General features: G+C 46.5%; 14 protein-coding genes and 1 non-coding gene across 15 annotated transcripts; 8 read left to right on the forward strand and 7 right to left on the reverse strand.

The window, feature by feature from the left end:
- Nucleotides 1–425: 425 nt before the first annotated feature.
- Nucleotides 426–1,338, reverse strand: AGABI2DRAFT_76783 (hypothetical protein; the record flags this gene model as incomplete). The annotated part of the gene is made up of 4 exons (XM_006455779.1): nt 426–710; nt 764–819; nt 935–1,070; nt 1,204–1,338. 4 exons carry the CDS (start codon nt 1,336–1,338, stop codon nt 426–428), a joined length of 612 nt encoding a protein of 203 aa, XP_006455842.1.
- Nucleotides 1,339–1,619: 281 nt separating this feature from the next.
- Nucleotides 1,620–4,332, forward strand: hspD (heat shock hsp70 protein). Its single transcript, XM_006455780.1, has 9 exons — nt 1,620–1,825; nt 1,882–1,894; nt 1,953–1,967; nt 2,018–2,110; nt 2,160–2,455; nt 2,512–3,062; nt 3,115–3,593; nt 3,646–3,959; nt 4,014–4,332. The coding sequence occupies exons 1-9, from the start codon at nt 1,666–1,668 to the stop codon at nt 4,118–4,120; spliced, it is 2,028 nt and encodes a 675-aa protein (XP_006455843.1). The 5' UTR covers nt 1,620–1,665; the 3' UTR covers nt 4,121–4,332.
- Nucleotides 4,333–4,578: 246 nt separating this feature from the next.
- AGABI2DRAFT_195174 (hypothetical protein) lies at nt 4,579–6,197 on the reverse strand. Its single transcript, XM_006455781.1, has 6 exons — nt 5,761–6,197; nt 5,383–5,707; nt 5,145–5,332; nt 5,002–5,089; nt 4,880–4,947; nt 4,579–4,819 (listed from the first exon to the last, which is right to left on the reverse strand). Exons 1-6 carry the CDS (start codon nt 6,190–6,192, stop codon nt 4,688–4,690), a joined length of 1,233 nt encoding a protein of 410 aa, XP_006455844.1. The 5' UTR covers nt 6,193–6,197; the 3' UTR covers nt 4,579–4,687.
- Nucleotides 6,198–6,275: 78 nt separating this feature from the next.
- AGABI2DRAFT_195175 (hypothetical protein) lies at nt 6,276–7,223 on the forward strand. Its single transcript, XM_006455782.1, has 6 exons — nt 6,276–6,422; nt 6,484–6,523; nt 6,580–6,629; nt 6,681–6,751; nt 6,826–6,883; nt 6,969–7,223. The coding sequence occupies exons 1-4, from the start codon at nt 6,303–6,305 to the stop codon at nt 6,729–6,731; spliced, it is 261 nt and encodes an 86-aa protein (XP_006455845.1). The 5' UTR covers nt 6,276–6,302; the 3' UTR covers nt 6,732–6,751; nt 6,826–6,883; nt 6,969–7,223.
- Nucleotides 7,224–8,143: 920 nt separating this feature from the next.
- On the forward strand, nt 8,144–11,553 carry AGABI2DRAFT_227431 (hypothetical protein). The gene is made up of 8 exons (XM_006455783.1): nt 8,144–8,606; nt 8,678–8,788; nt 8,843–8,929; nt 8,998–9,357; nt 9,403–9,702; nt 9,753–9,803; nt 9,861–9,939; nt 9,994–11,553. Exons 1-8 carry the CDS (start codon nt 8,178–8,180, stop codon nt 10,113–10,115), a joined length of 1,539 nt encoding a protein of 512 aa, XP_006455846.1. The 5' UTR covers nt 8,144–8,177; the 3' UTR covers nt 10,116–11,553.
- A 1,519-nt stretch (nt 11,554–13,072) lies between these two features.
- AGABI2DRAFT_121767 (hypothetical protein) lies at nt 13,073–14,708 on the reverse strand (the record flags this gene model as incomplete). Its single annotated transcript, XM_006455784.1, has 7 exons — nt 13,073–13,257; nt 13,318–13,474; nt 13,531–13,670; nt 13,716–13,940; nt 14,000–14,355; nt 14,409–14,446; nt 14,496–14,708. 7 exons carry the CDS (start codon nt 14,706–14,708, stop codon nt 13,073–13,075), a joined length of 1,314 nt encoding a protein of 437 aa, XP_006455847.1.
- Nucleotides 14,709–15,868: 1,160 nt separating this feature from the next.
- On the forward strand, nt 15,869–18,226 carry AGABI2DRAFT_195178 (hypothetical protein). Its single transcript, XM_006455785.1, has 12 exons — nt 15,869–16,069; nt 16,121–16,136; nt 16,188–16,379; nt 16,437–16,563; nt 16,612–16,639; nt 16,699–16,791; nt 16,850–16,944; nt 17,015–17,259; nt 17,348–17,449; nt 17,515–17,672; nt 17,790–17,869; nt 17,930–18,226. The coding sequence occupies exons 1-12, from the start codon at nt 15,917–15,919 to the stop codon at nt 18,165–18,167; spliced, it is 1,527 nt and encodes a 508-aa protein (XP_006455848.1). The 5' UTR covers nt 15,869–15,916; the 3' UTR covers nt 18,168–18,226.
- Nucleotides 18,227–18,481: 255 nt separating this feature from the next.
- AGABI2DRAFT_195179 (hypothetical protein) lies at nt 18,482–20,461 on the reverse strand. The gene is made up of 10 exons (XM_006455786.1): nt 20,371–20,461; nt 20,273–20,319; nt 20,141–20,223; nt 19,975–20,066; nt 19,866–19,921; nt 19,788–19,811; nt 19,577–19,737; nt 19,419–19,518; nt 18,887–19,371; nt 18,482–18,819 (listed from the first exon to the last, which is right to left on the reverse strand). The coding sequence occupies exons 1-10, from the start codon at nt 20,389–20,391 to the stop codon at nt 18,710–18,712; spliced, it is 1,179 nt and encodes a 392-aa protein (XP_006455849.1). The 5' UTR covers nt 20,392–20,461; the 3' UTR covers nt 18,482–18,709.
- An 842-nt stretch (nt 20,462–21,303) lies between these two features.
- On the forward strand, nt 21,304–21,791 carry AGABI2DRAFT_56560 (hypothetical protein; the record flags this gene model as incomplete). Its single annotated transcript, XM_006455787.1, has 4 exons — nt 21,304–21,454; nt 21,514–21,572; nt 21,631–21,693; nt 21,747–21,791. Coding segments are annotated over 4 exons (318 nt in total), but the record flags the coding sequence as incomplete, so codon positions are not given.
- A 427-nt stretch (nt 21,792–22,218) lies between these two features.
- AGABI2DRAFT_195181 (hypothetical protein) lies at nt 22,219–22,823 on the reverse strand. The gene is made up of 4 exons (XM_006455788.1): nt 22,721–22,823; nt 22,550–22,656; nt 22,358–22,470; nt 22,219–22,291 (listed from the first exon to the last, which is right to left on the reverse strand). Exons 1-3 carry the CDS (start codon nt 22,741–22,743, stop codon nt 22,421–22,423), a joined length of 180 nt encoding a protein of 59 aa, XP_006455851.1. The 5' UTR covers nt 22,744–22,823; the 3' UTR covers nt 22,219–22,291; nt 22,358–22,420.
- Nucleotides 22,824–22,877: 54 nt separating this feature from the next.
- Nucleotides 22,878–23,475, reverse strand: AGABI2DRAFT_195182 (hypothetical protein). Its single transcript, XM_006455789.1, has 3 exons — nt 23,231–23,475; nt 23,058–23,175; nt 22,878–22,995 (listed from the first exon to the last, which is right to left on the reverse strand). The coding sequence occupies exons 1-2, from the start codon at nt 23,432–23,434 to the stop codon at nt 23,065–23,067; spliced, it is 315 nt and encodes a 104-aa protein (XP_006455852.1). The 5' UTR covers nt 23,435–23,475; the 3' UTR covers nt 22,878–22,995; nt 23,058–23,064.
- Nucleotides 23,476–23,543: 68 nt separating this feature from the next.
- AGABI2DRAFT_t119 lies at nt 23,544–23,615 on the forward strand. The gene has a single exon. It is a non-coding gene; the product is annotated as a tRNA-Glu (tRNA).
- Nucleotides 23,616–23,732: 117 nt separating this feature from the next.
- On the reverse strand, nt 23,733–25,096 carry AGABI2DRAFT_187987 (hypothetical protein; the record flags this gene model as incomplete). The annotated part of the gene is made up of 3 exons (XM_006455790.1): nt 23,733–24,520; nt 24,585–24,773; nt 25,039–25,096. The coding sequence occupies 3 exons, from the start codon at nt 25,094–25,096 to the stop codon at nt 23,733–23,735; spliced, it is 1,035 nt and encodes a 344-aa protein (XP_006455853.1).
- A 296-nt stretch (nt 25,097–25,392) lies between these two features.
- AGABI2DRAFT_121773 (hypothetical protein) lies at nt 25,393–26,236 on the forward strand (the record flags this gene model as incomplete). Its single annotated transcript, XM_006455791.1, has 5 exons — nt 25,393–25,426; nt 25,476–25,489; nt 25,552–25,642; nt 26,108–26,172; nt 26,228–26,236. 5 exons carry the CDS (start codon nt 25,393–25,395, stop codon nt 26,234–26,236), a joined length of 213 nt encoding a protein of 70 aa, XP_006455854.1.
- Nucleotides 26,237–26,445: 209 nt separating this feature from the next.
- AGABI2DRAFT_195183 (hypothetical protein) lies at nt 26,446–27,377 on the forward strand. Its single transcript, XM_006455792.1, has one exon. It carries the CDS (start codon nt 26,469–26,471, stop codon nt 26,718–26,720), a length of 252 nt encoding a protein of 83 aa, XP_006455855.1. The 5' UTR covers nt 26,446–26,468; the 3' UTR covers nt 26,721–27,377.
- The last annotated feature ends 52 nt before the right edge of the window (nt 27,378–27,429 follow it).

The raw sequence follows: 27,429 nt of genomic DNA on the forward strand, positions 1-27,429 counted from the left end.
TCCCTCAATTCAACCTCTGTTTTTGGTATCATCATCGAGGATAATCTCTGCCATATCAAAATGTCTAGCCCATCGTACGATATGCTTCTCCCTAGTAATCTAATTGAATTACTTCAGTTTTGAATTGATGGTAACACTTTCGACATCGTGTGTCAATTGATTGTCGGTGTCAGCTTAGTCTTTCAGGATAACAGAGAATCAGAATGGAATTTGAAGAGACAGAAGGGTGATCAACTGTTGAAGCGATATACTACACAAGGAAGAGGTACAAAACGCAGCACATTGAGGTCACAGTACAAGAGAGAGAGAAAGATTATTCGCTAAACGCGAGAGAGAGTCTATGATAACAGAGGGGACGCAAACTAGGTATACACATTGCAGCAAGAACGAAGTAGAGGAAAAAAATTCAATGGGAGACAAGACAATTAACGAGTCGAAACATAGTCGTCGTCATCTTCCTCGTCAGAGTAAGGTATGACTTTGATGGCACGGTAAGTAGGATGTCTGGGGTAAGAAGAGGATCTCGTTGGAGAGTCGCTGGATGAATTATCCGAATTGTCCTCGGAATCAGAAGGGGATACGGCGAGAACCAACCTAAAGGCGTCCTTTCCGTTGAGATAAAACCGATAGAGCCGTTTCTCACGTATGAAACCAAGGGATTCGTAAAGAGAGAGAGCAGCATAGTTATCGAATTCCGTTTCCAGGATGATCTATACGAGTGGCGTTGGTGATGAGATGGAAATAGAGAAATAAGGAGACGGACCTCTTCGACGCCATCTTCCTTCATGGCATCGATTGAATTGCGCACGAGGGTACTAGCTGAAAAAAAGAGGAAAAAAAAAACAAGAGAGACCGCACCAAAGTTGATGGATTTCCCCGTTCATCTGTAAGATGTCCGGTGAGGGTGGAAAGAAAGTGGAAAAGCTGGACAGACCTATGCCGCGTTTACGCCAATTTTTGTCAACGCTGAGCATAGCAATATATCCACGATTGGATCTGTTGCGATGGAGACTCTGCTTGCAGACAATGACCCCTATGGGATCGGAGTTTGCTGGATCTCCTGCATATGCCTTGGGAGACGGAGGAATTCAAAACTATTGCGCTAATCGGATGCAAGAAACGACTTACAAGGAACGAAAGATGTGGCCTGCGATATTGGGATAGAAAGGTGTTACGAGAGGCCGAAGCGAGATTGAGGTGGACTGACCATTGATGGAGAAAGTAGCGAAAGGTGTAGATGACGTAGGGTTCACTGAGCTCGCTTTGGACGAGAGCCATGATGCGAGGGAGGTCCACTTCGCCGGAATACTGGCGATAATATATTTGGGGGGCAGCCATGGTGAGAGTTGGAAGACAAGACGAAACGCCACTGGGAGAGTGCATGTGACGTGGACGTGACAACTCGTCCGCGAGGCCACCCGTCGACCAGAGAGAGACTCAGCAAAGTACATGTTGGATTACGCCGACTAGCAGCCCAGAAGACGACACGTAATAATCCGCAGATCTATTCTCCAGCCACACTCCGTCGATGCCACGTCTTCGGAGGAGTCAGTTCCGGGGTCACGTGACTGGCCACGTCCCAAGTGACACGTCATTTCGGGCAACAAATAAATAGGCAGATTTTCGAGGCAAGCGACCACGCAAGTCCCTTGAATCTCGACCACCATGTCTCCCTCTGTCCGTCATCCGACGCGCACACAGAGCAGGACTCTCCTCTCTTCCCTCTCCATTCTCTTCCTCGCCGCCCTCGCTGTCCTTTGCTTCTTCCCCGTCGCTGCACATGCAGAAGAGACACATCCGGAGTACGGCAGTGTTATCGGTATTGGTACGTGTCCCCCCGCTTTAGAAAGTGTGTAACACATCCTGACATGGTTCCCCTAGATCTTGGTACAACGTATGTGACTGGACTCGCCCCGCCTTGTAAAATTTGACTGACTTGAAATGGTATCCAGTTATTCGTGTGTTGGGTACGTGGCATTTTCACCTCGGCTATCCTAGGCATTGACATTTCCCAAAGTGTACAACGTGGCGGTCGTGTGGAAATCATTGCCAACGATCAAGGTCATCGAATTACTCCATCATGGGTCAGCTTCACGGACGATGAACGACTGTGAGTGCGCTTGGGCCCGGCGGTCTTTTCATTTACTAAGAATTTACAGTGTCGGTGACTCCGCGAAAAATGCCTACCACTCCAATCCCCAAAACACCGTATTTGATGCGAAGCGTCTCATTGGTCGCAAGATGAATGAACCGGAAGTCAAACGCGACATGAAGCACTGGCCATTCAAGGTTACCGAGAAGAACGGCAAGCCCTCGATTTCCGTCGAACACAAGGGCGAAGAGCGTCAGTTCTCCGCTGAGGAAATCTCCGCTATGGTTTTGGGCAAGATGAAGGAGACCGCTGAGGCTTATCTCGGCCACAAGGTCACCCACGCAGTCATTACTGTCCCTGCTTGTAAGCTCTCAGTGTTCTTCTCGTATATTTCAACTTTCCTTAATGCTTATGATCAGACTTCAACGACGCTCAGCGTCAAGCTACTAAGGACGCCGGAACTATTGCTGGCCTCCACGTCCTCCGTATCATTAACGAGCCCACCGCTGCCGCTATCGCCTACGGTCTCAACAAGGGGAGTGGAGAATCTCAAATCATTGTCTACGATCTCGGTGGTGGTACTTTCGATGTGTCACTCCTATCTATCGATGATGGTGTCTTCGAGGTTTTGGCTACCGCTGGTGACACTCACCTTGGTGGTGAAGATTTCGACAACCGCGTCATTGACTACTTTGTCAAGTCGTACAAGAAGAAGACCGGTACCGATGTCAGCAAGAACCTTCGTGCTCTCGGCAAACTGAAGCGTGAGGTTGAGAAGGCCAAGAGGACTCTCTCCAGTCAACAATCCACCCGTATTGAAATCGAGTCGTTTGAGGATGGTAACGACTTCTCCGAGACCCTCACTCGTGCCAAATTCGACGAACTCAACATGGATCTCTTCCGTAAGACCATGAAGCCCGTCGAGCAGGTGCTCAAGGACGCTAACGTTAAGAAGGATGAAATTGACGAGGTTCGTATTGTTTTAATTATCCTGAGGAGCACCTTGCTCATTATCTTCAAAGGTTGTTCTAGTTGGTGGCTCTACTCGTATCCCCAAGGTTCAGCAACTCCTCAAGGAGTTCTTCAACGGCAAGGAGCCCTCCAAGGGAATCAACCCCGATGAGGCTGTTGCTTATGGTGCTGCCGTTCAAGGTGGTATTCTTTCCGGCGCTGAGGGAACAGACGGTGTCGTTCTTGTCGATGTCAACCCGCTCACTCTCGGTATCGAGACCACTGGTGGTGTCTTCACGAAGCTCATTCCCCGTAACACCGTCATCCCCACGAAGAAGAGTCAAATCTTCTCTACCGCCGCCGACAACCAGCCTACCGTTCTTATTCAAGTCTTTGAGGGTGAACGTTCTCTTACCAAAGACAACAACCTCCTCGGCAAGTTCGAACTCAATGGTATTCCTCCTGCTCCCCGCGGCGTTCCTCAAATCGAAGTTACTTTCGAGATGGATGCCAATGGTATCATGAAGGTTTCTGCCGCTGACAAGGGAACGTAAGTACAATTCATATCTATTCCTGAGGTCTCATTCTGATTGTCTCGATAGTGGCAAGTCTGAGGGTATCACCATCAAGAACGAGAAGGGCCGTCTTTCTCAGGAGGAAATTGATCGCATGGTTGCCGACGCTGAGAAATTCGCCGCTGAGGATGAGGCCAATCGCAAGAAGATCGAGGCTCTTAACTCCCTCTCGTCCTTTGTGTACGGTCTCAAGAACCAGGTCACTGACTCTGAGGGACTTGGTGGCAAACTCGATAGCGATGACAAGCAGACTATTTTGGATGCCGTCAAGGAAGCTACTGAGTGGATTGAGGAGAACGGTTCCACCGCCAGTGTTGAGGATCTTGAAGAGAAGTTGGCCGGTACGAAACGCTCTTTCCTTATGTTTTCGTTTCATTTGCTGACTTCCTATCCAGAGGTCCAAGGCGTTGTCAACCCCATCACGACGAAACTCTATGAAGGCGCTGGTGCCGATGGTCCCTCTGGCGACGACGATTTTGAGTTTGATCACGATGAACTGTAATTTATTTATCTTAGCTTTCTTTTTTATATATATATACAGGCGAAGTTTCGCGGATACGAGGCCCGCAGGCATATGGAGGCCTTTGTCGGCCAAAAAAAAACACTACGTAGTTGAATATTGTAGATGAGCAACCTCGATTAATAGCAATACGTAGTGATCCCATACCCGCATATATTCACGCTTTAAACTTTTTTTTGGAGGATTCATTGTTAGTTTTGGATTCAAAAACTTGCGTGATGAACATCCCATCCCACTCGCCTGTGCATGATCGAGAGGACTCGCAATCAGATAGTCCAGCTTGGATTAGGACTTGTTACACGCCCAGTTTATGAAAGTTGGAAAGCGTATAAGCTATACACTGAGCACATATATGCGGCGGGTGTATTGATTCATTTGGTGATGGCCAAAAACTTTGTCCAGAAAGAAGGTTTCTCATTAAGTCTTATGTTCAGAAGGCTGAGAAGTTCACCGGTATACTATTACTACCGACAACAAATATCTCAATTGATTTATAGTTGACATAGTTAAGCCCCCATATTTAAGAACTATGCATAAATTTGGTATATCTCACGAAGTCCCATCCCAAGGTGTCAAACCTAACCCATAAAGCGTATTCGATGTGTGAAAGAACACATTTTCCACAATGGTGACAGTTTCTGCCTCCGTCAAGTTACCTGCTTCTATGATTTCACCCAGAACCTGAAAAGTTGAATGAGGTTTATAAACTACGGGAGGAATCGGATAGTAAATCAATCTCGCCTCATATATAACTTCGCGTGATTGCAAATTTGCAAGATAGTAGTTTTCAGGCCAGTAGTGGCCATCGGCTGCGGGTATTGAGTTCAGATAGCGTTGTGAAAGATCAAACGCGAAAGACTCACTTGACCACAAGAGTTTTGTCGTAGGGGTAAGCTCCAATAATTGGTGAAGGATTGATTTCTGACCCTGGAGAGAAACCAATGGGAAGACCTAGAGATACGATTCAGTGAAGGGCAATATGAGTTTTCTCTGCGAGGGGTCGTACCTCGCCGAAGTCCAGATATACATTTGGATAAACCGAAGCAAGGTAACCAGCCTCGCGGCTATAGGGGTATGATGAGTGCAAGAGGACGAAAATGGTACGGGAATAGTTCTTGATAACTTGCTGCAAGCGAGCTGGGCTTGAAAAAATGAGGTTGATATCACTGTCACCGAGTCCGGTATGGAATTGGACTGTGCGCAACGTCAGTCGAAGTGAATTGGTCAAACGTGACTTGGAATACCTGGTTTTTGGAATTCGCCAGCTATGTCAAGAGTGGTTCTGACGACGAGATCGTTCAAATCTTTATGCGCCAAACGGATCTTGTTCTCCATTTGTAGCATCTTGAAAACGTCCAGTAACGAGAATTTGAGGCCTGCCTGCGAAGAATACATGCTGACGTCGAGGCCCGTACGGTAGCAGACGATGGACTTGAAACCCGCAACGTTCGGATCCTTTGCGTGGCGGATCAAAGCCGCCCTAAGCGCGGTCGTGAAGTCTGCCAGAATAGGGACGACATTCAAAGTATCTGTCATGAGATGTGGCTCGAGGAGCTCTCTCAGAATTTGCTTGGGTAGATGTCATCAAAGAGCACCGAGCGACATAGGTATAACCACTCTACCTCAGCGAGCACCTCTACGCGTACGATCCGTCGTGAAGCGTCTTTGAGGAACTGGTCGTGCCAGGCAATGTCATGAATGACACCATGATCGTCCAGGTCATCATCGATCAACATCGTTTGAATAGCCGAGTCTTTGAACGACTTTTCGCAAAGATCCTGGTAGTTGCATGTAGATCTGGCGGCTTTCACGTCGTCCCAGGTTGCAGTCTCTGGCAGATCGAGAAGCTTAGCGAGCTGAGGGATGGCACGGAAGCAGGCGAGGGTATGCGGGGCGTCTTTGAGGGCTTTGCCGCTGGCCTCGGAAATGACACCCTCATAGGGAAAATCGTTCCTGTTCTGCTCGCGGAGGAGTGGATGAGCATGGTTGTCGATTGCGGGGAAGGTGAGGGCAGCTTTGTGGAGAGCCGGAAACTTATCGGCTGGGATCTTCATGGGGAGTCATATAGATATGTTGTGTATGTTATATCATATAAGTACTTGGCGGGATCACCGTAACGCCGCTTGCCTTTGTTTGCCGTTTGTCAGCCTTACGGTCTCTCCCAATGATCTCTATCCAAAGGCTCGAAAAGGCCATCCATTCCCATTTCGTCGTAGACCACCTCGAGGTCAAGGACATTTCCAGCGGCTGCGGAGAGAGCTACTCTGTGCTGCTAGTCAGTGAAGTGAGCTGAGCCAAACTCACCAAATTCTCACCATTTCAACACATCATCTCATTGCCTCCAGGACTTTGAAGGCAAGAGCACTCTCCAGAGGCATCGACTGAGTTCGTATTTCACAACCGTCTCAAAAAATTATTCTCAACATCTTTTATCCTCGTAGTCAACGACGCTTTGAAAGACGAAATTGCCCACATGCACGCATTCTCGCAGGTAAGTTTCCCGACAAATATTATTCATTCCGTCACAACTTCTACGCCACAGAAAACATATACACCGAAACAATGGGAAGAACAAAAGAAGGTGGCTGGATGAAGCTTAGCTCGACATTCAGTGTATTCTATCACTACTTATGTAAATCTCATTTCCGATCGACCGTCAAGTATCCTTCATTTTCTATGCATTTTAGCCCTCTAAATGGCTGTTCAACTGCCTTATCCACCATACGATCCCACACAAAAGAAAGGGCAAGTTTAGCATTCCGGCATCGCATTCATGCTGATGAGAAATAATTCAGGTTTTTGTATGTACCTCCTGTCCACCATCATCAAGGTCGACTATGAGCAAAAAAATCTTAGTTATGAACAGTATTGAGGATGTGGCCGACTATCCCGGCCGGCGTCATCGATGAGCTGAACTATCATTGCCTTTTGATTTCCCTCCTGATCGAAGAAGGGTCCGTTCTCAAAGGCGTGAGGAATGTCAAGATCAAAGAAGCATCATAGCCTGGAAAGAATTCCACGGTTTGTATTCGATGTCACAGCTCCCGTCTTCCATGCTTTTTCCTGTTCTCAATCTGGAGTTCTTCTAGAGAACTCATTTCGAAGATGAACTTACTTGATGGCTGGGGAAGCCTATCTGTGATGGTTAACGACGATAACAGAAAGTCTTCCAATGATCAGCTCCTGGTGAATTACTGCTGGGTGAAGATACTCATGCTTTCAAGCCGATTTATGCACTTCGCCGCGTCATGATTGGGGTTTGAATAACCTGGATCCATCGTTTTACGAACATTTGAGGTCGATTGATCTGGTTATTTTCAAAGGCGACCTAAAGTAAGCATACGCGGGCTCAGACTTTCCATGATTATCCTCACATTTTATAAATATGTATAGAGATTCGTCTGTCCAACAGATTGTTCGTCGCACCGTGCTCACCAGTGATTACAAACGGCTTGCATGGACAATGTTCGCTGAATCCCTAAGACTGTTTGCGGGAGCTTATCCAGTCTTGATTCCGCGAACGAATAAAGCTACACGTTGTTGTCGGTGTTGCTCGTGCTATTGCAGGGAAACTTGACACCAGGACTGGGAATAATTGGAGGATAGATGGCAAGCAAGTAGAAAAGTGCCTTTTTTAAAAAAGCCCTGTAATGCCGCTCATACAGATATTTTACTCCTAGTCGTGCTGATAACATTTTTGGTCATGCTGAATAGAAACATGACCGCAAGCTTCTAAACATTGTACTTGGATATATGGGTGATTAATCGAACGACAGGCAGTTGTTATGGATGACAATAAATTATCCAAAACTTTCTGTGTTAAGCAATACGAGCAACTATTAATGGATTGAAGGATATATGCTTTTATGAGAAGATGGACGCGGCGGAATGGATGAAAGAGTGTTTCAATGCAGTGAAGGATTACCGCTGTCGTTCAAATACGCCCGACTGATCCGGATTTATACACATTTAGACTTGCCCCATCTGCTTTACACTTAACCACCACAAGTTCTTGATCTACTGACTGGTATTGCAGGATATGTCTAGCAGCCAGCAAGTGGCGAGGGATCCCCAGTCTGCTCAGTTGCTGGACCTGGACTCGGAGGCCCCTCTCATAGATACCACTGTCTACGTCGAGCCCGAGGTGCCTGACCCATTCCTCATGGACGAAGAGGGCGACGATATGTCCGACGAGGAGAAACGAGAGGATGATCATGGCACAGAGAATGCTTCCATTAGTTCATCTGTTCCACCGGCATCCCAGGAGATTGCACTGTTGAGTCCATCAGGGACGATTGCTGAAATGGCCTCTGTTGCTACTTCCGGTGCACCACTTATTATCTCGCCACTCAATGTTGATAAAGATGTTCCACTCCCACCGGTCGAGGATTACATGACAGAAGAGGAAGTGCCAGACCTCTTCTTACCTGGTCTCATCATCTCGACTATGTTCTTGCCGATTCCCAACGTGCGTCCCCCTTTTGATTCTTTCGGCGTGCTTCCGTGGTGGTTACCGAAATATAGCTCAACGTGAAATAGACCGACCCATTAACCACATTACTTACTAAATATATATTTCCTCCCGAAAGACGGCCCGTTCGAGATGTGGGTGGGGAGTGGAAAAGGCCAGTTGATATACATACTTTGGTTGTGAGTTTCTCTCTCAGTTTACCGCTCTTTGGTAATAATTGATATTATTACCAGACAACTAATAGTTGGAGGACATTAGCAAAGATGGCGAGAGATCGGATAGTTGCTTCAAACCCCGCCGATGTTGAAAATATCCTCGGTGTGCGCATCCTTCTTCCCATACCACGAAACAATTCTAACAGACGTCGTATTTCCTGAATGATAAACAGTTATGGTATCTTCGATTAGCGAGTCTCGCACGACTACGACTCTCTAACCAAACGGCGGCAGAATGTACGAACCTTTTCGCCGTACTCAATGCCATCGAACCTCCCGACCATCGTCATTACGTTTTTGAAAAAATCCTACCATTCGAATTGGAAGTCATGCATGCTCGTGTCAAGTATTGGTCAGGCGATCATATGGGATACCTTGATGCACTGAGTGGATTATTAAAGAAATGCAAGCGAAAGGCAAGAGAGGCGAAGGATACGAAAGAAGGTGACTCAGCTCAGGATGTTAGAGATATGTGGAAAGAGAGGGGTTCCAGGGTTTGTTTGATCTTGGCATCGCAGTTGGTCGAAATGAAGGTGCGAATTACGCTACCCAGAAGATGGCTTCTGACTGGTAAACAGGATTTCGCAGCAGCCACTAAATTACTAGAACCTCTCTGTACACAGCCTACATATGAAGATGACGGAAAATCTATAACAAATCCAAGCCTTCGTTCGGCCGTAGGCCGTATATACATACAAGGCGGAAACGTCGATCTTGCCAGATACCATTTCTCTCTCGTCGCTCAAGACCCAGCAGCCGAAGAAGCACTCAAAAGGATGAATGAAGCGATTTTATGTGCTACAGATGGTCAATGGTCAATGGGTGTAGCCTTGCTAAAGAAGTTGGTCGAGAATGATTCTGAAAATTTCGTTGCAAGTGTTGATTCTTTCGAGTTTGTAAGAGAGGGTCTAATTTCTGTTGAGTATAGGCTATCAATAATCTGAGTGTGGCGTTGTTAAGTCAAGGACAACTAAAAGAGGTACGTCGTGACAATTGCATTACCTTGATAGTTTTCATCCTCATATTCTATGCATAGGCAATTGACGTCCTTGAAAAAGCTCTCAAATCATCACCTGCAACGGTAGTCGTCGCCGAGCCATTCCTCTTTAACCTCTGTTCGTATATGAAATTCGCCTTCTCGTGCCCAACTGAACTCGCACTTTTTCTAGCTACATTATATGAGCTACGTTCCGCCGCCGGATTAGAGAAGAAAGCAAATCTTCTCATCGAGGTCGCCAAATGGAGTGGAGATGGTCTGAAAACCAGTTGTTTAAAAATGCCTACGAATTAAAACATGGGTTTTCCCAAATTCTTTCCCTATGTGAACGAATTTCGAGTAACAAATGCGACAAGTAATATAATGACAAAGTGACAATTTAGACAAGGATGAAATAAAAGATGACAACGAAGATTTTTTGCACCAGGTCTCTAATGGAGATATCAAAGCGTTTTCAAGAAAATCAAGCGAATTCCTAGCTTCATATGTAGCATTATTATACGACTCAATACATTTCAATGTCGCTGTCCACACCACCGCCATCGCCGCCATGTCCAGTAACCTGCTTCGTAGGTGTTGCCGTTGGATATTCCTCTTCCTTCAACATATCCACATCCCCACTGCCCTCACTCTCCGCTTCTCCATTCTCTTCAGCCATAAATTGTTTATGCTGCTGCAACTGAATATACGCCTCCCTATCGGCTTTCTCCAACATCTTCGTCCGACTCGATTGGAACGTATCTGGGTCAACGCTGCAATGGAAACCTCCATTCAAACCATCCAAAGCCCATATATGTCCAAACTTCAAAATTCCACCTTCATCGAGGGGTACTTGCGCTGCACGCTGTAGCTCGCGAGATAAAAGTGGGTGCATAAGTAGCCCGGGATAATATCTTCCTGAGAGGAGGGATAGGGAAACTACGGCTTCGTGGCCAGGTGAAAGAATCGGACGAAACTTGTATCCAATGGGAGGTTGAGGCGGGAGATAGGCAGCTGGTAATTCAGTCGGAGGGGCTTTTACGGGGTCTGTGGTAGTGGTGCCGGTGTTGGTATTGGTGGAGTTGGAGGTGCTAATGTTACCGTTGGTGGTGGTGTCAGGGGTAGTGCTTGATGTCGCAAGCACAGAGGACGTTTGGTGTTGTTTGACAACTTCATCTTCCTTTTCATCCCAATCTTCGTCTACTAACTCAAACAGAGGCCCGCCCACTCGACATTCCTTTCTCCTCCTGCCCTCGCTCACAGACTCCACAGCAAACAACGAGTCCACACGCATAAAAACACCCCTCGTACCTGCGCCAATCTCAGAAACATCCCGTCCGGTAAGTTTATACGCTTCTCGAGCCGACTTGCTGGGCCCAGCAGGAGGAGATATGTCCTGTGCACCATGTGGTGCAAGAGAGCGTCTATGAACCTTCAATCGTACAAAGTCATCGACCCAGATCCGTTCAGGCCCCCACCACAATCCTTGAAACCGTATTTGTGTGTAGGGTCCCAAAGAACTACTTGATTGTGAACCCAGTATATGCTGTTTGAGCCTATCCAGTTCCATTTGTGACATTGTAGGTTGGCTACCTGAGAGGTTCGTGTAATTCTGAAGTGATGTGTTAGCCATGGCCATGGATGCATAATTCATGCGACCCGCGGCAGTGATGGCTTCAGTAAGTAAATTATTGGCTTGTGATGTAGGTTGAGACGGAAGTGGTGGTGCCGGTGGTACTGGGATAGTATACGTAAAGTCCCATTCGTCGGTTACAGAAAAGAATTGAGAGGCATTCGAAGCAATTTGAAGAGCGACGGCATAAGGACCTGCGGCTTCATGGAATGGAGGAGGGTTGTCGCCAGGGCAGGGATTAAACTTCGCGACGGAGTCCCTATCAAAGTTGAGATGTTCAGGAGTAACGGATTGCAGTGAACATATGAGATCGTCAGAGGGTATATATGCTTGATATGGTATGACTTGATTATCAGATAGATGAATGGACTTGTTGACAGCGAAGAGTTCAACGAGGTAGATGGTTGATTGTACGACTTGGAACGGCCCATGATTCTCCTTCTCAATCATAGGCCCACGACCCTCCTCGGACGAAAAACCATTGGTCGACGGTCCCGCAATTGGTTGAGAAGAGTTTTGATTCGAGTCAGAGAGGCTAACGTTGGCGGTTCGTGGGATGGCTTGTGACTTGGGCTTGTATTCCTGTACGAGGCCTGGCCAGAACTCAATAGAACCGTTCTCCCCCGCAGGTCCAGGTATTTTTGGTCGCAGTTCACACCACACGACTTCTCCATCTCGGTACCAACGCTTTAATTTCATGCTGTTTCGCGAGAAGACGGCACGCAAATCAGAATTTCGTTCGGCTAGTGTGGTAGGACCATTTCGAATATACGATGAAAGTTTCAAGGGCTTTGCGGGCTGAAGAGGCTTCTGGACGGCGGCATATGGACGGCTAAGTTTGGACTTGTCCCGAGGCCTTTCTCGCCGTACTCGAGGAGTGGGTGAGGCAGAAGCAGGTGTCCCAAGGATGTCTCCCATACTAGCGGTGATACCTTTTTGGGGTTGCTTTGTGCAGTACTTGCACTCGCAGTTAGCATAATTTAAGGTAGGGTCGGAGAAAAGCCAGATAGCGTGGGGTACGAATTCGTTGATAGAGCGATATCTTCCAGACCGCGCGCATCCTGCAGAGGAGCGATGAAAATAACCGAATACGGATGACGCGTGATGCTCACCGAAAAGATAGAGATCATGTCGTGGATTGTTTGCAGGTCCTTTGTGGTGGTCGAACAGCCGATAGTTTGCAGGCCAATCACGCAGAACATATTTGTTTGCTGCGAGCGGTGAGATGTATACGACAAGGTAGAACCACTTACACACTTACGGTCACCCTGCATTTCCAACTTTGTTGCGACAGCCTTTCCAACAGAGGCTCTCCATTTCCTGGCCTGTGCGCTCTCGTCAACGTCGAGCGCCTCCATATAGTTGACTTGGCCGTCGGCATCGACGATACGAGTAATATTTGGGGGCCATTTTGAAGCGTCACCGTCAGAACGAGGAAAGTCGAGGAAGATGGGTTCTGGAGGAAAGGCGACGACTGGCTGGCCCAGCCGCCTGCTCGCGGACATGGTTCAGTCCAAGTAATTCGGGCACAGCCACACGTGATCTCCGCTATTTACAAGATCGGCGACTCTGACTATCGGAATCCCTTGGATGCGTCACTTAGGGCAAGGTCAAATTTATTAAAATCTAAGTCTAAACATTACGCGAGCCAGTCATCTTCCAAGAGCTGCCTCGCACTCTGTCGTAACCTTGGGTCTAGTGTTAAACACTTGCGCATAAAAGCCACGACACCTGGAATTTCATCTTCATCCACACACCCGAAACGGCCAAGAAGTTCCTGAAGAGAGTCGGGGTTGAAAACAGCGGTCGCATGCTTGAGTGAGCCTAAATCCCGAGCGACATCATCAAACAGCGACGATACCAAGCGAGTGCAGAAGTACACACCTGTTTCATCAAAATACCGATCTCGATCAGCACACTTTGAGAGGAACTCCTGTGGAAATGGGCCTAAGAGCTCTACTATACGTTGCAGATGAACCTCATGTGAATATGTTTCCTCGTCTTGTGGGAACAGCGATTCTTCGGTAAGAAGCCGAAACAGCTAAAAGCACGTTTCAGTGATTCAGGAGGATGGAAAACAACAGATTGTCAACATACTAGAGGGCCAACTGTCCAGATGTCGATGGCATTTGTCCATGGATACCTGAGAGTAACCTCAGGAGCGCGGAGGGTAGGCGGTTGGGCATAATTCCCTGCGGCAACGAAATCATCTCTTTCGCATATGGAGATGGACATGGCTGATGCTCATTAATGCAAGAAATCGAGAATCGGGAGGCACATACATCTGCTGAAACCTGAAAGCTTGACCGTAATGTCTTCAAGAGAACCCCCGAGCCCGAGATATGGCAACGGCTCCGAAATTGAGAAAACGACCGGTTGAGGTAACGATTGCAGATGGAGAGGAGGGCCATACATCGTATAAGCCGATGGGTTTGCTTCGCGATATTCTTGGATCCTAGAATCCGCGGGCTCAGGAATTGCAGCAAAGATTTTCTCCGCTTTAACATCTTATGCAAACATTTTATAAGATTCGGGACTGATGCGAACGGACACAGATCAAACTCACCGGTATGAGTATACCACATTTTATCGTGGAGACACTGTAGAGCCAGGAGTACCTGCTTTATGATACGCTTTGCAATGGGTAGAGTGAATCGGTTTTGGCCCCGTGGTCGGAGATTTGCCAGACTCGAACTCAAGACCTCCGTCACATAACACACATGCCTGCCTAACCCGCTTGTGGTCGCTAAGTGCCATTGAAGGGTCGCACAGTGGTTGAATCCTGGATGCAGACGCAGCTGCGACGTCCGCTTGTAGATCTCTATATCTGGTGGTACCAGAGGAGACACATGGATGTCAATTGATGCCCGCTTGGTCATAATCTTCAGCGCTGCATAAGTCAAAGTCGGCGCCAAAGTGTCGCTGCAAAGGCGATGATGATATAGGATTAGCCAGGAATCCATAAGGAAACTCACATTCCAAGCCACACCGAGCATGAATTCGACCAACCCAGCTGTATTGAAGATGAACCTCGATGTCTGGTTGAGCGAACTTGTACACACCTTGCGGACAAGATGAAAACCAGACAATGTGCGTCCGTTTGCAGCTGCAACATTATATCCGAAGCCGTCTTGCAAAGACAGGAGCAGGGGTTCCTCCGGAGGGTTATCGCGATTTCCCATTGAAAGGGACACAACAGCGGGATCAAGTGTTGGTACCTCATTTTCGAAGGTAATCTGGGCCTGGTTCGGGTTCTGATTATTATTCGCTTGCATTTTCGCTGGTTAACTTCAAGAATACGGAAGTCAGCACTTGAGCTGTTTAAGACATCAAGTAAGACATCTAGCTCAAGGTGGAATCGAGTCGAGGAATTGCGGTAATTCCAAGTACGGTGCGGCAATTCCAAGATAGTCGCCCTTCCAAGAACGACGTACTTGACCAACAGTGGCGGGTACCATCATAAGACCGAGAGGTCACAATCGTGATGATATCCGCTGGTAGAATTGACCTAACGATACCATAGCCAAGTTATATTTGTCGACATGCAGGTTGCATAGCTCGGTACCAGCTCTCTCTATCCAAAGGGATGGGATCGGCAGACGAAACAGGTGAACGTGGTCGAGAGTGGCACAAAAGATTTTGACAGAGTCGGGACAGGTCAGGGAAGACGTCGGAGTTGAACGTCAATGATGGACTTGAGTTATTTTTACTTTATACAGGCTGGAACGCGCCACTGACTGTCGCCCGGTCTGGTGAGCCTCCGAAGATAGCGAGGCGTGCTGCTCTCTCCTGTCCACTGTTGTGCTATCAAGCTTCCGTGACACGGAACACCGAGCAACTCTACTCGCTTCGTCAAATCAAAGCCCAGCTTTATCGATGTCCCGTAATATGCGCCTTCCTGATTCTTGAAGCAGGGAAGAGCTTCGGGGCTGATAAAGTGCCAGTGTGGACAATGTACTCAACCTTTATATCGTGCTTTGTACCATACAGGATGAAGTCGCCGAGGAACCCTGGATAAAGGTCGAGACCCGCCGCCGCCACCGGTTCAAAAAAAAGACAAATTCATGGTCTCCAGTTAACGACTGTCTTTCACAGTTACATGCGCACATACATGCATGCATCTCATGCGCACCACCGTTTCCTCAGCTTGCCCGGTAGATCATATTGACATACGATAGGGTCACTCATCAATTTGCCGTATAGCACCGTGGCTTTAGTCGGCCCCAACCAGTCGGCGGGTAAAGAACGAGTCTTGAAAGGACTCGCAACTTCAGATCAGCTGCGCAAGGTACGTCTAACTGACTTTGTACAGTGATTTCCCAAACGTGTTGTCTCATAAAAATGTAGGCGCAATAACGACGAGAACTGATTTGCTTCAGGAGGTTAACATCATAGTGTATAAATGCCCCTTCAGCGAATGCCTGCTTAATGGCAGGAAGTCCCTCGTGGTTTACTATCGACATTCTCTGCTCAGCCATTCATCATGATGATGGAATGTGACAAAGCCGTGTCTGCGCAAACTTCTTCTGAGACTCCAACCACATACACTACAGAACTTGTCATTGGTCGGGCTGTGAGGAAACTGGATCGCAACCTCCTCCCTCTAATGACAATATTCTTTTTTCTGTCTTTCCTTGTATGTATTCCAGCCATCGCACCACCCTTCAAACTGATACGTATGATATAGGACCGTACGAACATTGGTATAGTCATGACGAACTTTTTGACCCCCTCGCGTTGATAATTATTGACAGGCAATGCTCGTGTAGCGGGACTTCAACGTGACCTTGGCCTCACAGAAAAACAGTATCAAATCTCCCTCACTACTCTTTTCATACCCTACCTTCTCTCAGAGGTTCCATCCACTCTACTTCTCAAAGTGATCGGCCCAAATCGGCTCTTTCCTTCTCTGTTGTCGATCTGGGGTCTCATCACATGCCTTCAAGGTTAAGTGAGAGAAAAAAGTAACGTCCCACTTATACTGATTCCTTTTCTCCCTATAGGCTTTGTCATCGGTTTTAAAGGGCTCTTGGGTGTCCGCTTCTTTCTTGGGGTTGTCGAGGGGCCGGTGGCTCCTGCCATCTTTCTCTATCTATCGGGTTTCTACACTCGCTCAGAATTAGGTTTGAGGTACGTTCCTAAGGACTTCGTTCTTGTACTTTTCTAAACTCATGCTAGAATTGCTATCATCTTTACTGCTACGTCGGTGAGGATGACTAGTCGCCATTTCTTTTCTCTTTGGAGGGTATACTGAACTGCGTGTAGCTAACTGGTGCTTTTTCTGGATTTCTTTCCGCCGCTATTTCGTTTATGGATGGTCTCGGAGGTAAACGCGGTTGGTCATGGATCTTTATCATAGTAAGTCATCTTCCTTTTACGTCAATCATTGTCAACAACACTCTATTTGAAACTGCAGGAGGGTCTCTTGACTTTTGTCATTGGTATATTGAGTTTCTTTCTCGTCACACCAACGCTCGCAGGGGCGAAATTTCTCGCAGCTGAGGAAAAAGAGTACGTACTAATAACAGTAGTAGTTGATTTCTTTCTTTCCCAAAATTCCTGAAGAAGCTACACTTGCCAGGGCTATTGCTATTCGGTTACAAACAGACCGACCTATAATATTGAATGGAAGTCGATTCACCTACAAAGAGATCAAACGCGCAATTTTCTCACCACACGTAGTGATGTCAATTCTTATTCCTTTTTTTAACGCTTCGAATCTCTATGGCCTTAGCACTTTCATACCCTCGATCGTCAATTCTCTCGGATTCACACCTGTCAAATCGCAGCTCTTGGCTGCTGGGCCCTTTGTCTGTGCTTTCTTTGGTAAGTAAAGGAACTACTTCTAACGTCTTTTTGTTATCCCTCGATTATGGATCTCTGACTTTTTGATTTTTTATTGTTGTTGTGATAGTTGCATTACTCTCTTCTTACATATCCGACAAATATAACTGCCGCTCGATTCCTATAGCCTTAAATGGCATCTTAACCGCCATCGGATTCACCATATACCTCTGTGAGCAACAGCATAATTAAACCATATATATACACTAACAAAAAGAATAAACTATCTCCACTTAGGCTATAATCGCGAGTACATACTCTACGCCTCCCTCTATCCAACTCTATCAGGCATTGCCTCCATCAGTCCCCTCTCCATGACCTGGGCTTCAAACAATTCTGAACCTCATTATCGTCGAGCCACAACTATTGGTCTAGTGGGTGTCTTCGCCAACAGCGTGAGTGTTTTCATTGATTCATTAATTCATTGCTTTCTTTTTATCTTTCTCCTTTTCAACCTTATCTCGACGACATTCTTCGTCTTAATCTTAATTTTTTTTTTGCTTTGTACTTAGGGTGGTGTTATGAGTATGTGGACGTATCCAAGATCTGCTGCACCCAAATATCAAAAAACGAACATCATGAATTTAAGCTTGTACGTTTATTTCCCCCCCTCTTAATGTATTATCTCTCCCTCAAAAACAAAAACCATCAGTGCGTTAACAGTTACCGTCATCGCCATCATCAACGCCCTCTTCCTCTCCCGCCGAAACAGGGAAAAACAAGATCCCGTCAAACGGCAACAGATACTAGCACCTTATCACAAGTCCAATGCAGTCGGGCTCAAGGCCGATAATTTGGAGTGTGAGCTTGAAGAACTTTCGCTAGAAGCTAATACAAGAGCTTGGTTGGATCTTGGAGATAGACATCCAGACTTCAAGTACACTCTCTAAGAATGCAACTTTTATCTTTTGTCCAATTACTCTTTTCACTGAAAGCCCGTGGGCTCACTAAGACAGAGACTTACAATCACACTGGAAGGAGTAGTCTCAGCAGTGTATGATTGAAGTAGGGGAATATGCGTATTGTATACAGAAAGGAAGTATCGAAGAGGAAGAAGGAAAGTTAAGGAGAGACTCACGTTGTTGACATCTTTTATACTCTGTTTATTTATCAGTGTTAGCGTCATAAGGTAGTGCAGTGTATTAGTAGTTGTAAGCAGCAGGCTTACATTCACTGTGCTTGACCTCTCAGCCATTCACCAACCTACGGACCCAAGAAAGAAAATTTCATTACCAAAAGATCATAACAAGTACACGCAAGAACCAATACAAATGATCCGTGGGGGTAGGTAGATAAGCGAGAAAGAAAAAAAAAATTGAAAAAACTCCCTCCAAGAAAAAAAAAAAAGTTGAATGAATCAACCGAATATGTTTGTAAACTTTAGTAATCTATACCGGTATAAAAGGTATCCTTCCTCCTTTTCCGACCTTGACTATTTATCGTTTCCTGCTGGCTTTGTCAAGGCTTCAGGCCAGTTGACTAAGAATCCGTAAAAATCTTCTTCGCTAGGTGTGATCTTTGCGAGTCGTCCCAGACGCTCGTCTATTAGAAAAACACAGGGGTTCATGATCAGTACAATAAACATTTAAGTGGAATGGTGAAGGCTTACAAAGCGGATCGGAATCTTCGTGTTTAAAATGCTTCAATTCCCATTTCGTTCCTGCCGCGGCTTCATCTTTTCTCCTCTGCCTCTGATCATTCTCGATTCTACTCTTCTCCCGACTCGCCAATTCATAATCTCCTTCTCTGATACCCTTCGCAACCAAATTCCACAACTTGCGCGTCTCGAATGCACCCTGCGAACCATCCGCTTCCCCACCAATAACAGTGGCATTTTCTTTAGACGTAGTTTCGACATCGTGAAATACATCACCGTTGAAAGGACCCTTTGTGAATTTAGACTTTTCGTGCCACAAGCCTTCCACAACATGTTCTTGAGAAGAGCCGCCCATGCCGGGTAAAGGTGCGACCGTCGCTTTGAATGTGTGTGATTTGCCGGTGAAATACCCTTTACCTTTGTACTCGATCGTGGACATGAATCCGCCGCCAATGATATAGGTTGTGTCGGTAAGCTCGACATATGGTGAACCGTACCTAGTCTGTGTGAGTCTCCCAAAGGGTAGCGAGAATGTAGGGCGTACCATAACCCGTCGATTCTTAGCTTAGGTAGGGTGATAACGTATTCTTCCTTTCCGACAGTTAGAACTGCATGGCCGATTTGTTTCACGATGATAGAACCGGCTGCAAGATTTGCCGGTTTCGATAATGAAAGTCAGCGTCGAGTAAAAGGGGGGCTTACAACTAAAACTCGTCTTTTGGGCGTTATGACCGACGAGTTGGACCCCCTTGACCTTGTTCTCTATAACGTATGCCGTGACTGGTGGGTGATGAGAAACTTGTTCGACAAGAAGGTTTATTTGTCCGCGTCCGTTGCGATCTGGCCAGTGGGCATAGAATAACCTGGGAGATTGACTGAGCAAAGTGATCGCGAGGGTATACACTGGACATACTCTCCAAGGGCGGGGTTGAGGGGCCTAAGTGAAGTGGGAATAAGATCGATAGTCGAGTGATAAGAGGTGTTGGCATACTTTTTCTCAGAACCCATTAATTCATTTCGAGAGGTATATTGATCTTTGAGTGTGCTCTGGATACTATGATTAGATGAAATATCCGAGGCAAAGGGAGAGCTGTACATACGATGAACCATCGGAGGATGGCGAGTGCGCGCGCCTGAGGGTCTTTGGCATCGGCGATAGCAGAAAAAAGATCGGGGCGTTCACACCAGTAGGCTGTAGCGGGTACAGAGATGGAAACGGGCGGATGATGAGGGCATCGATAGAGATGATTGAGAGGAGGACCATACCGGGAAACTCTGTCAAAGAAGTCGGAGAAAGGATGAAGGGAGGGGCTGTGAGCGAAGACAGATCACCCGAGAACGAAGCGATGCTGATTTCGGGTGAGAAATGGGTTGCGTTGGATGAGGATTGGCACACACGATTTCAGGAAAGAAGACCAGCTTCCGCGTTGAGCAGCAGGTACAGCCTGGGGAGGAGTTAATCACGGCGGGGAGTGACTGCTAGAGAACGAACGGACCTCTCCTGGCGTTTCGGACATGGTGGTGGAGGAAGAAAGAAAGAAAGAGGAGCACAGAGTAGGACGGAGGAGGAAACTTTAAGAGGCGACGGCGGCTGGGCGAGCAAGTGGCTGGTGCATGATGTAATATCCCTCACGTGCGGACATGATTTGCCAAACCTATTCTTAGCGCACGGATACGCCGGCCAAGGGCTGTGACAGCGCCGGATGCCGACCGGGGAGAGGAGCGGTCCGTGCACGTTCCGGAAAAGGGAAAAAGTTCCCAGGTGTTGCGTGGATTAAACAGCGGGAGTACCCCAAGTAAGAGGGGGAATATCTGCGTAGTGCGCTGCAAGCCAGTTCCAGCCTGCCAAGTCTTGTCCTCTCCAAACCGCCTCTCGCCTCACCACACATTCCTCTTTCACACAGTAAGCATCGCCCTTTTATTTGCAACATTCTTGTGGTTTTTGTGCGATTTTTGCGCGTCGCTGTCGTCGCCGGGGAATGGTGGGCCAGCTGCGCGGAGAGCGTCAGCAGGGCCTTGGCGGGGCGAGCGTGTTGTTTGTTTGGCCCCCCCTGAGACGCGTCGCGTTCATCAGCCAGCCAGCCTCTCCTTCACCACCGTCCCTTGCCTTCTGCTCTCGCCCTCCTCGTTGCGTCGCATCGTCCACATCGTCTGCCGCCGCGTCTTCCACGCGTCTCCTGCATTCTGCCCTTTTTCTGCTCCCGCTTTCAGCAACCCACTCACCCGTCCTCCTGCCCCTTCTAGATGCCCAAGGAAGCAAAGCCCAAGGTCAGCACTCGTTTTTCTCGTTTTTTCATGGTCCCATAGTTACTGTCTCTCACTCTCCTCCATCACTTATTTTTCTGTCTGCCTCTCCTCCACAACTTTCATAACCTTATCATTCTTCTCGCTCTGATCGATGCATCCAACTCATCACTCGCTCTCTTCTCCAGCGCAAGGCTGCCGAAAAAGTAGAAAAGGCCTCCTCTCGCAAATCCAAAAAGGACCCCAAGGCCCCTAAGCGTGCTCTCTCTGCCTACATGTTCTTTAGTCAAGACTGGCGCGAGAGAATCAAGACCGAGAACCCAGAAGCCGGCTTCGGTAGGTCTTTTATTTCTTGTTGCCAGGCATGTGTTCAGTCTCACATCCTCCGAAACCAGGCGAAGTCGGTAAACTCCTCGGCGCCAAGTGGAAAGAAATGGACGAAGAGGAAAAGAAGGTGGGTTTTTCCTGCCTAGACGAGTGTATCTATCAGGACTCATCATGCATATATCCAGCCCTACGTTGAACAGGCTACCGCCGACAAGACGAGAGCCGAAAAGGAAAAGGCCAGCTATGACGTATGTTCCCTCAATTTTTTCCTTCCTTGGCAATTCTAACGCACGATTTCCAGAGCGGTAAGAAGAGCGCAAGTGGTGATGACGAAGAAGAAGACGAAGAGTAATCAATTCCCTCTAACAGCTTCCCGTCCTGTGCGCATATACTGTATATAATCCTTCTCTCTTCGTCTCCTTCTCTTCTTATTGCCTCTGCCTCGTACCTATATGTCTGTCGTGTCATTGTAACACCCTCCGCCTCTCCGGAGCCTTTGGCGTGCCTACCTGTATTTTCTCACCCTTCTTTCCTGTTGTGACGATAATATCTGCAGTAGGCTGTTTCCTCGCTTTTTCTCCTGCTCGCTGTTTTTAATCCCAAAAAATATGCACGAATACATCTGTTTGCTGCTTTGAGAGAGAATCTTGAAATGAAAGTGAATGTTCTGCATAAAGCAACCGCTTCTAAGTGAACATGTTCATCATTGTGAATGCGACCGCGGTGCCCATGAATAGAGAAGACATGGCCATGTTGAGGCTAAAACCCGCATTCGAAGTCAAAAAGTTGTCCGTTCATATTGAGTATAAAGGCGTTATAATTAAGGGTTTCTATACAAGCCGTATACTGCGCAACGGGAGAAGAAAAAACATGAGCATTGGGAGTATTTTAAAGAAAATGGCGCTGCATTACCTTCTTCTCTACAACAGATGGAACCAACCATCTCCAGCAAAAATGATCCCTAATACCCGTTTCTCACGTTTTCTTTGTTTTTCTACTCTCGACGAATAATACACGTTGACGAACTAGAGCGACAAGAAAAGTTAAGGTATGTATAAGTCGATATGGAATTTATATTTGTAGTAGAGAGAGAAATATACGAACCGACTGGGTCATATTTGACAGCTGCTAATTTCGATCCTTGGCGAGTTCGGGTTGTGGTATAGAAGAACCCGGTTCGGGCTGTTGAGATGAGACGGACGATGATTGTGCTGTTTTTTTATAATGTGAAAATTGGGTAATGGGGATTGAGAAAGGGTAGGGATGGGGTGTTACCGAGCTTTAGATTTTGCTGCCATTGCGAGATGAGAGAAGAGGGCAGTTGGCGTTTGTATTAGACGTGTGAACGGTTTGGATGAATTTCGATGACGGGTTAGAGTTGTGATGTTTGGAAATGTTTTGGTTCATCGGAACGGAATGAACACGCGGAGGTAGGTATGCTTGCCCTCGGCAACGTGTATATTCGTAGAAGTACAAGATCTGCTAAGTAAGTAGATATAAGATGCGAACGTGCTATTGGATTTCTTAAAAGAATATATATGTATGTAGAGCTATTAGTTGAATAGTTATAAGAACAATCTTAGGTCGAGACATAACGAATAAAGACACTTACTTACCCATTACGCTGTTCTTTCTGGTGGTGGAGGTGGTGGTGGAGTTATTTCAGTCAGAGGATGTTCGTCTCTTGCTTGTTGTAACAACACATCCAATCCCTTTTCTTTCACCGCTTTCTTGAAAAAAAACCAAGTAAAAGCAGAATATATATAAAAAAACAGAGGTATTCACCTGAATACAACCTTTATATTTCAACCACACATCTCCACACTTGGCATTAAATTCCTCTACTTTGCGTTTTGAATATGCGGCTCGAGTATCAGGATTCGAGGATGCCGAAACTGCTGGTTCGAGATATCCTTCGAACCAGGCATTGAAGCACGAGTCGTATTCGCGTTTGAGTGGTGTACATTGGTCTGAGAGACTGGAAGCCATTTTGAATTAGTAGTGGTTTTTGGTGAGAGGAAGGAGTGATGGTGTTGGGTGATGTGATTTAAAATGAGTTTGAAGTTCTGATGATTTATGTAGGTTGATACCTTTGCAATCGGATATGGTGTAGTGGCTAACATTATCGCCTCTCACGCGATAGCCCGGGGTTCGATTCCCCGTATCCGAATATATATTTTGTCTCCCATCGTGTTGTTAGCTCTTTTTTCCGACACCATAGTTTCATTATCTGAGTACTCTTCAAGTTACGACAGAACATATTAATAGAGAATAATCGACTAAAGAATCATTCTTGTTTAACAGGCCCAAACCTCAATTTCTGCCAATCCCCCGACATAATATCATGATCACTGACTTTCTCCAATCGAACAAGTTCACGTCTGATATAACTGACAATGTCAAACATGAGTTCCGGATATTGCACATACTTGTCAATCTCCGATGGAGGAAAGTCATGAACGCCAGACCCATCATCCTTCGTTTCTTCTTTCTCAATATCAATCTTCGCGACATTGACCACTTCTCCTCCGACGAGGTTTACAGCGCGACGGAACGGTATTGGTGTTTGATTTGTTTCTTGTCCGTCAGCAGCGTCTGTAGTAGGGTATGCAATACCCCTTGATCCTCTCGCGCCTAATAAATTACGCCAGACTGCTCCTGCCATTTCTGCATCTCCTCTGACGAGTGCTAAATCGAAACTAAGACCTAAACCGGCCCATTGTTCTTTGAAAATCTTCATTTGTCGAGTAACGATACGATCTGGAGCACGATTTCTTCCTTTATTTTTAGGTGATGTATCGTTGGAAGAGGAGGAGGAGGAAGGATTGCTGAGTTTGGGAGTGTTAGGGTTGATGTAGAAAGGTGAGATGAAAGTGTATGGTGAAATAGGATTCGAAGGAGGTTGAAGGACGGCACGGATACGGTCTTCGATGTCAAGAAAGTAATGGTCGATGAGAGCTTGAATATAATGACGTCCATGTTCTTTTGGTAGAGCGCGTAAACGGACTGTGAGAAGCCAGATATGGAGATTGGTTACTGTAAACCATGATTGAAAGGTCGGTGGGAGATGACATTCTAAAAAAAAAAAAATCTCAGCAATTAGTTCAGTGCGAGTAGTAAAAATCCATAATAACATTACCTTTTTGCCAAAATCCCGGATACTGGTCTGGAGCAGCAGCCACAATCTGTTCATACAGAACAAAAGCACGACGTCCAGCAAGTTGTTTTGGGCTACCATACCCCAACAGATTCGTAAACGAGAGAAACCATTTTTTGGCTGTAGGCGAAGACTCAAGTTTGCGTGTAAGCCAGCTTTTAGGTCGTTTGTCTTGTTGCAGTCGTCCAGGGTTTGTTGAAAGACATCTGAGAAGGAGAAGATGAGACCTCGCTGGGCTGGCGAGGGAACGGGTGACTAGTGTTCTCGTCAACATTTTTTGAAGTGCAGAGACGCGTTCTGCGTCGGTTCCGCCATCATAGAAGATGACACGTGACTTGAATCCCCTCGGCGCTCACGCTTCCCCTACAATCCAAGGCCCTCAATCATCCTCAACCTTTACTAGTACTATTGGCTGGCTAGCGACTATCCAGCCCACGACGAAATGCATTTTTTCTTATTGACGCAACTGTGTACTCGTTTCTGGAACCGTACATGAACGGCAGAGCACTCTTTCATGTTTTCATGGTGTGCTCCGAGTCGTCAATACCTCGAATAAATCAGGCCTGCTATATTTATTAGGTCGCGAGAGGCGGTACATTGACGCGATGCGGATTATTACGTGGAGGAGGACGAACGGAAGCCGATCATGATCAATGCAATAGTGAAGATCGATGATGTAGCCATATACTTATTGTCATTCATTGGCGTACACAGAAAGAAGGAACAGCTAAACCTTGTATAGCTACGGCCATGTTAGAGGACCTACTTGATGATGATAGCCCAGAGAGCAATGAGACGGAGTACATGTGCCAATGGGTTTATTGGTAAGTGTCTATGTGCTCAGTGCTAATAAATGCTTACCGCTATCTGCAGGAGGCGCAGATACGGTGAGAACCACGAAGAGTTGGCCTTTCGGAGGGGGAGGCTTTGCTAAAAATGATTCTGTTAGACGGTCTCGTCGGTGACATCATTTTTCATGGCCATGGCAATCTATCCCGATGTACAGAAGAAAGCCCAAGTTGAGCTCGATCGGGTTCTTGGTATGTAGTCGCCTACCTGAAATCAACGATAGATCAAGCCTTACATACATCAGTGCATTATTAAAAAGAGTCCGAACGGTGGCAACCTGTCACTCCCCTTGGTATGCATTCTTGAATCCGACAGATTTTATTCATGAGACTTCACCATCGTCTTTTAGGTATTCTCATGCGGATGAATACAATGGTTATTATATCCCGAAAGGTACTTATGTGCTGGGGAATGCATGGCAAATAGCAAATTAGTCTTGATCAGTGCTGAAGTCAGGTCACTTCTTCATAATCCTGAATTCTACAAAGAACATCTCATTTTCAACCCAAACCATTTCCTCAAACACGGCGAACTTGATCCATGGTTTAGTAGAAGAATTTGTCCTGAACGATTTATTTTTTTTTGCCGATGCGTCTTTTTTTTTTCTTGACGGTTACTGTATCCATGTTTTGATGGGTTTATGATATCAAACCTAGCTTTGGATGAGAATGGAAAAAAGAAAGAGGAAATCAGAGCGGAGATGACAGAGCGGCTTGATTGTGTGAGTTGGTTTTTTCACTTTTACTTTTTTTGAGGTCCTGCTGATGTCCAACTAGGTACCCTGAAGCATTTGAGTGTAGAATTGTACCTTGATTAGAAGAAGTAAAGCAATTGATTCAAAACTCTATTCTCGATACTTGATTAGCCATTGTCTTGTACAGGTAGCGGGGATCGTAAAGCTTTATATTAACATCATTCGTATCTCGAAGAAACTTGTATTTAGTAGCAATTAAAAAGTCGAATGTTCGTATACTAAAAAGTAAAAAAAAAAAATGCAGCAAAAACTAAGAACAAAAAATGCATAAACGTCCCTACATCATCGCCTTTACAAGTTCACCCCATGTCACCAACCCCCTCTTCCTCCTATCCACAATCTCCTCCGCCACCTCCCAACAATCCTTATGTCCCCCCACCGATCCATCCCAATCCAATCTATTATCCGGCCAATTAAAATACACAACGAGATCTTTAAAGAGTTGGTATTTAGGAATGTTAAACGTGACGGCTGCGGGAACGGCGCGGGGATCTATGAGACCGAGAGAGAGTTGAGCTATGGGATGGAGAGTGATTAAATCAATTGTCGTGCTATGCGTGAATTTCGCAGAAAGCCAAGGGGAGGAGAAGGTTTCTTGAAAAGAGGATGATGATGATGGTGGAGGTGGAGGTGGCCAACCGGGATAGAAATAATCGCCTTCGGAATCACGTAAATCGAAATCTGAATTACAATCCTCTACGATGGCGAGTATAATGATTTTGACAGTTGAAGGACAAGCGCTTAATAAACGAGTAAACCAGAATTGAATTTCTTTGGTTCCGAGACAAGGTAAATCGGTAGCCATATCCAAAGAAACATGAGTTAGATTGTTGAGAGAACGTAGGGTTTCCCAATCGACTGTGGGATGGACGAGGATGTCCATATGAGTTAGATTATGAAAGGCGCGGTGGGTGAAGGAGATATGGCGTTCGGAAAGGACGGAGGCGCAGAACGATATTCGTCGGAGATGGGGGTATGGAAATGGAATTTTTATATCGTCTACTTGAGTGTGAGGGTTGAATGTGGTGTCTAGGACGGCACCCATGGCGGTACGACCCCATTGAATGACGTCTCCATCCCAACAGGCTAGACTGCGTAGTTGAGTGAGATGTTGGACTAGGTCGATAAGACGGTCTGTGCCTGGGAAATCGGGACAGAGGAAGAGAGTTTGGACGTGTCGTTGAAGAAAGGTGGACTCGTGTGGGTTGGGTGTGGAACGTCGTT

The sequence above is a fragment of the Agaricus bisporus genome, assembly GCF_000300575.1.
Source record: "Agaricus bisporus var. bisporus H97 unplaced genomic scaffold AGABI2scaffold_11, whole genome shotgun sequence".
NCBI classification, from domain to species: Eukaryota; Fungi; Basidiomycota; class Agaricomycetes; order Agaricales; family Agaricaceae; genus Agaricus; species Agaricus bisporus.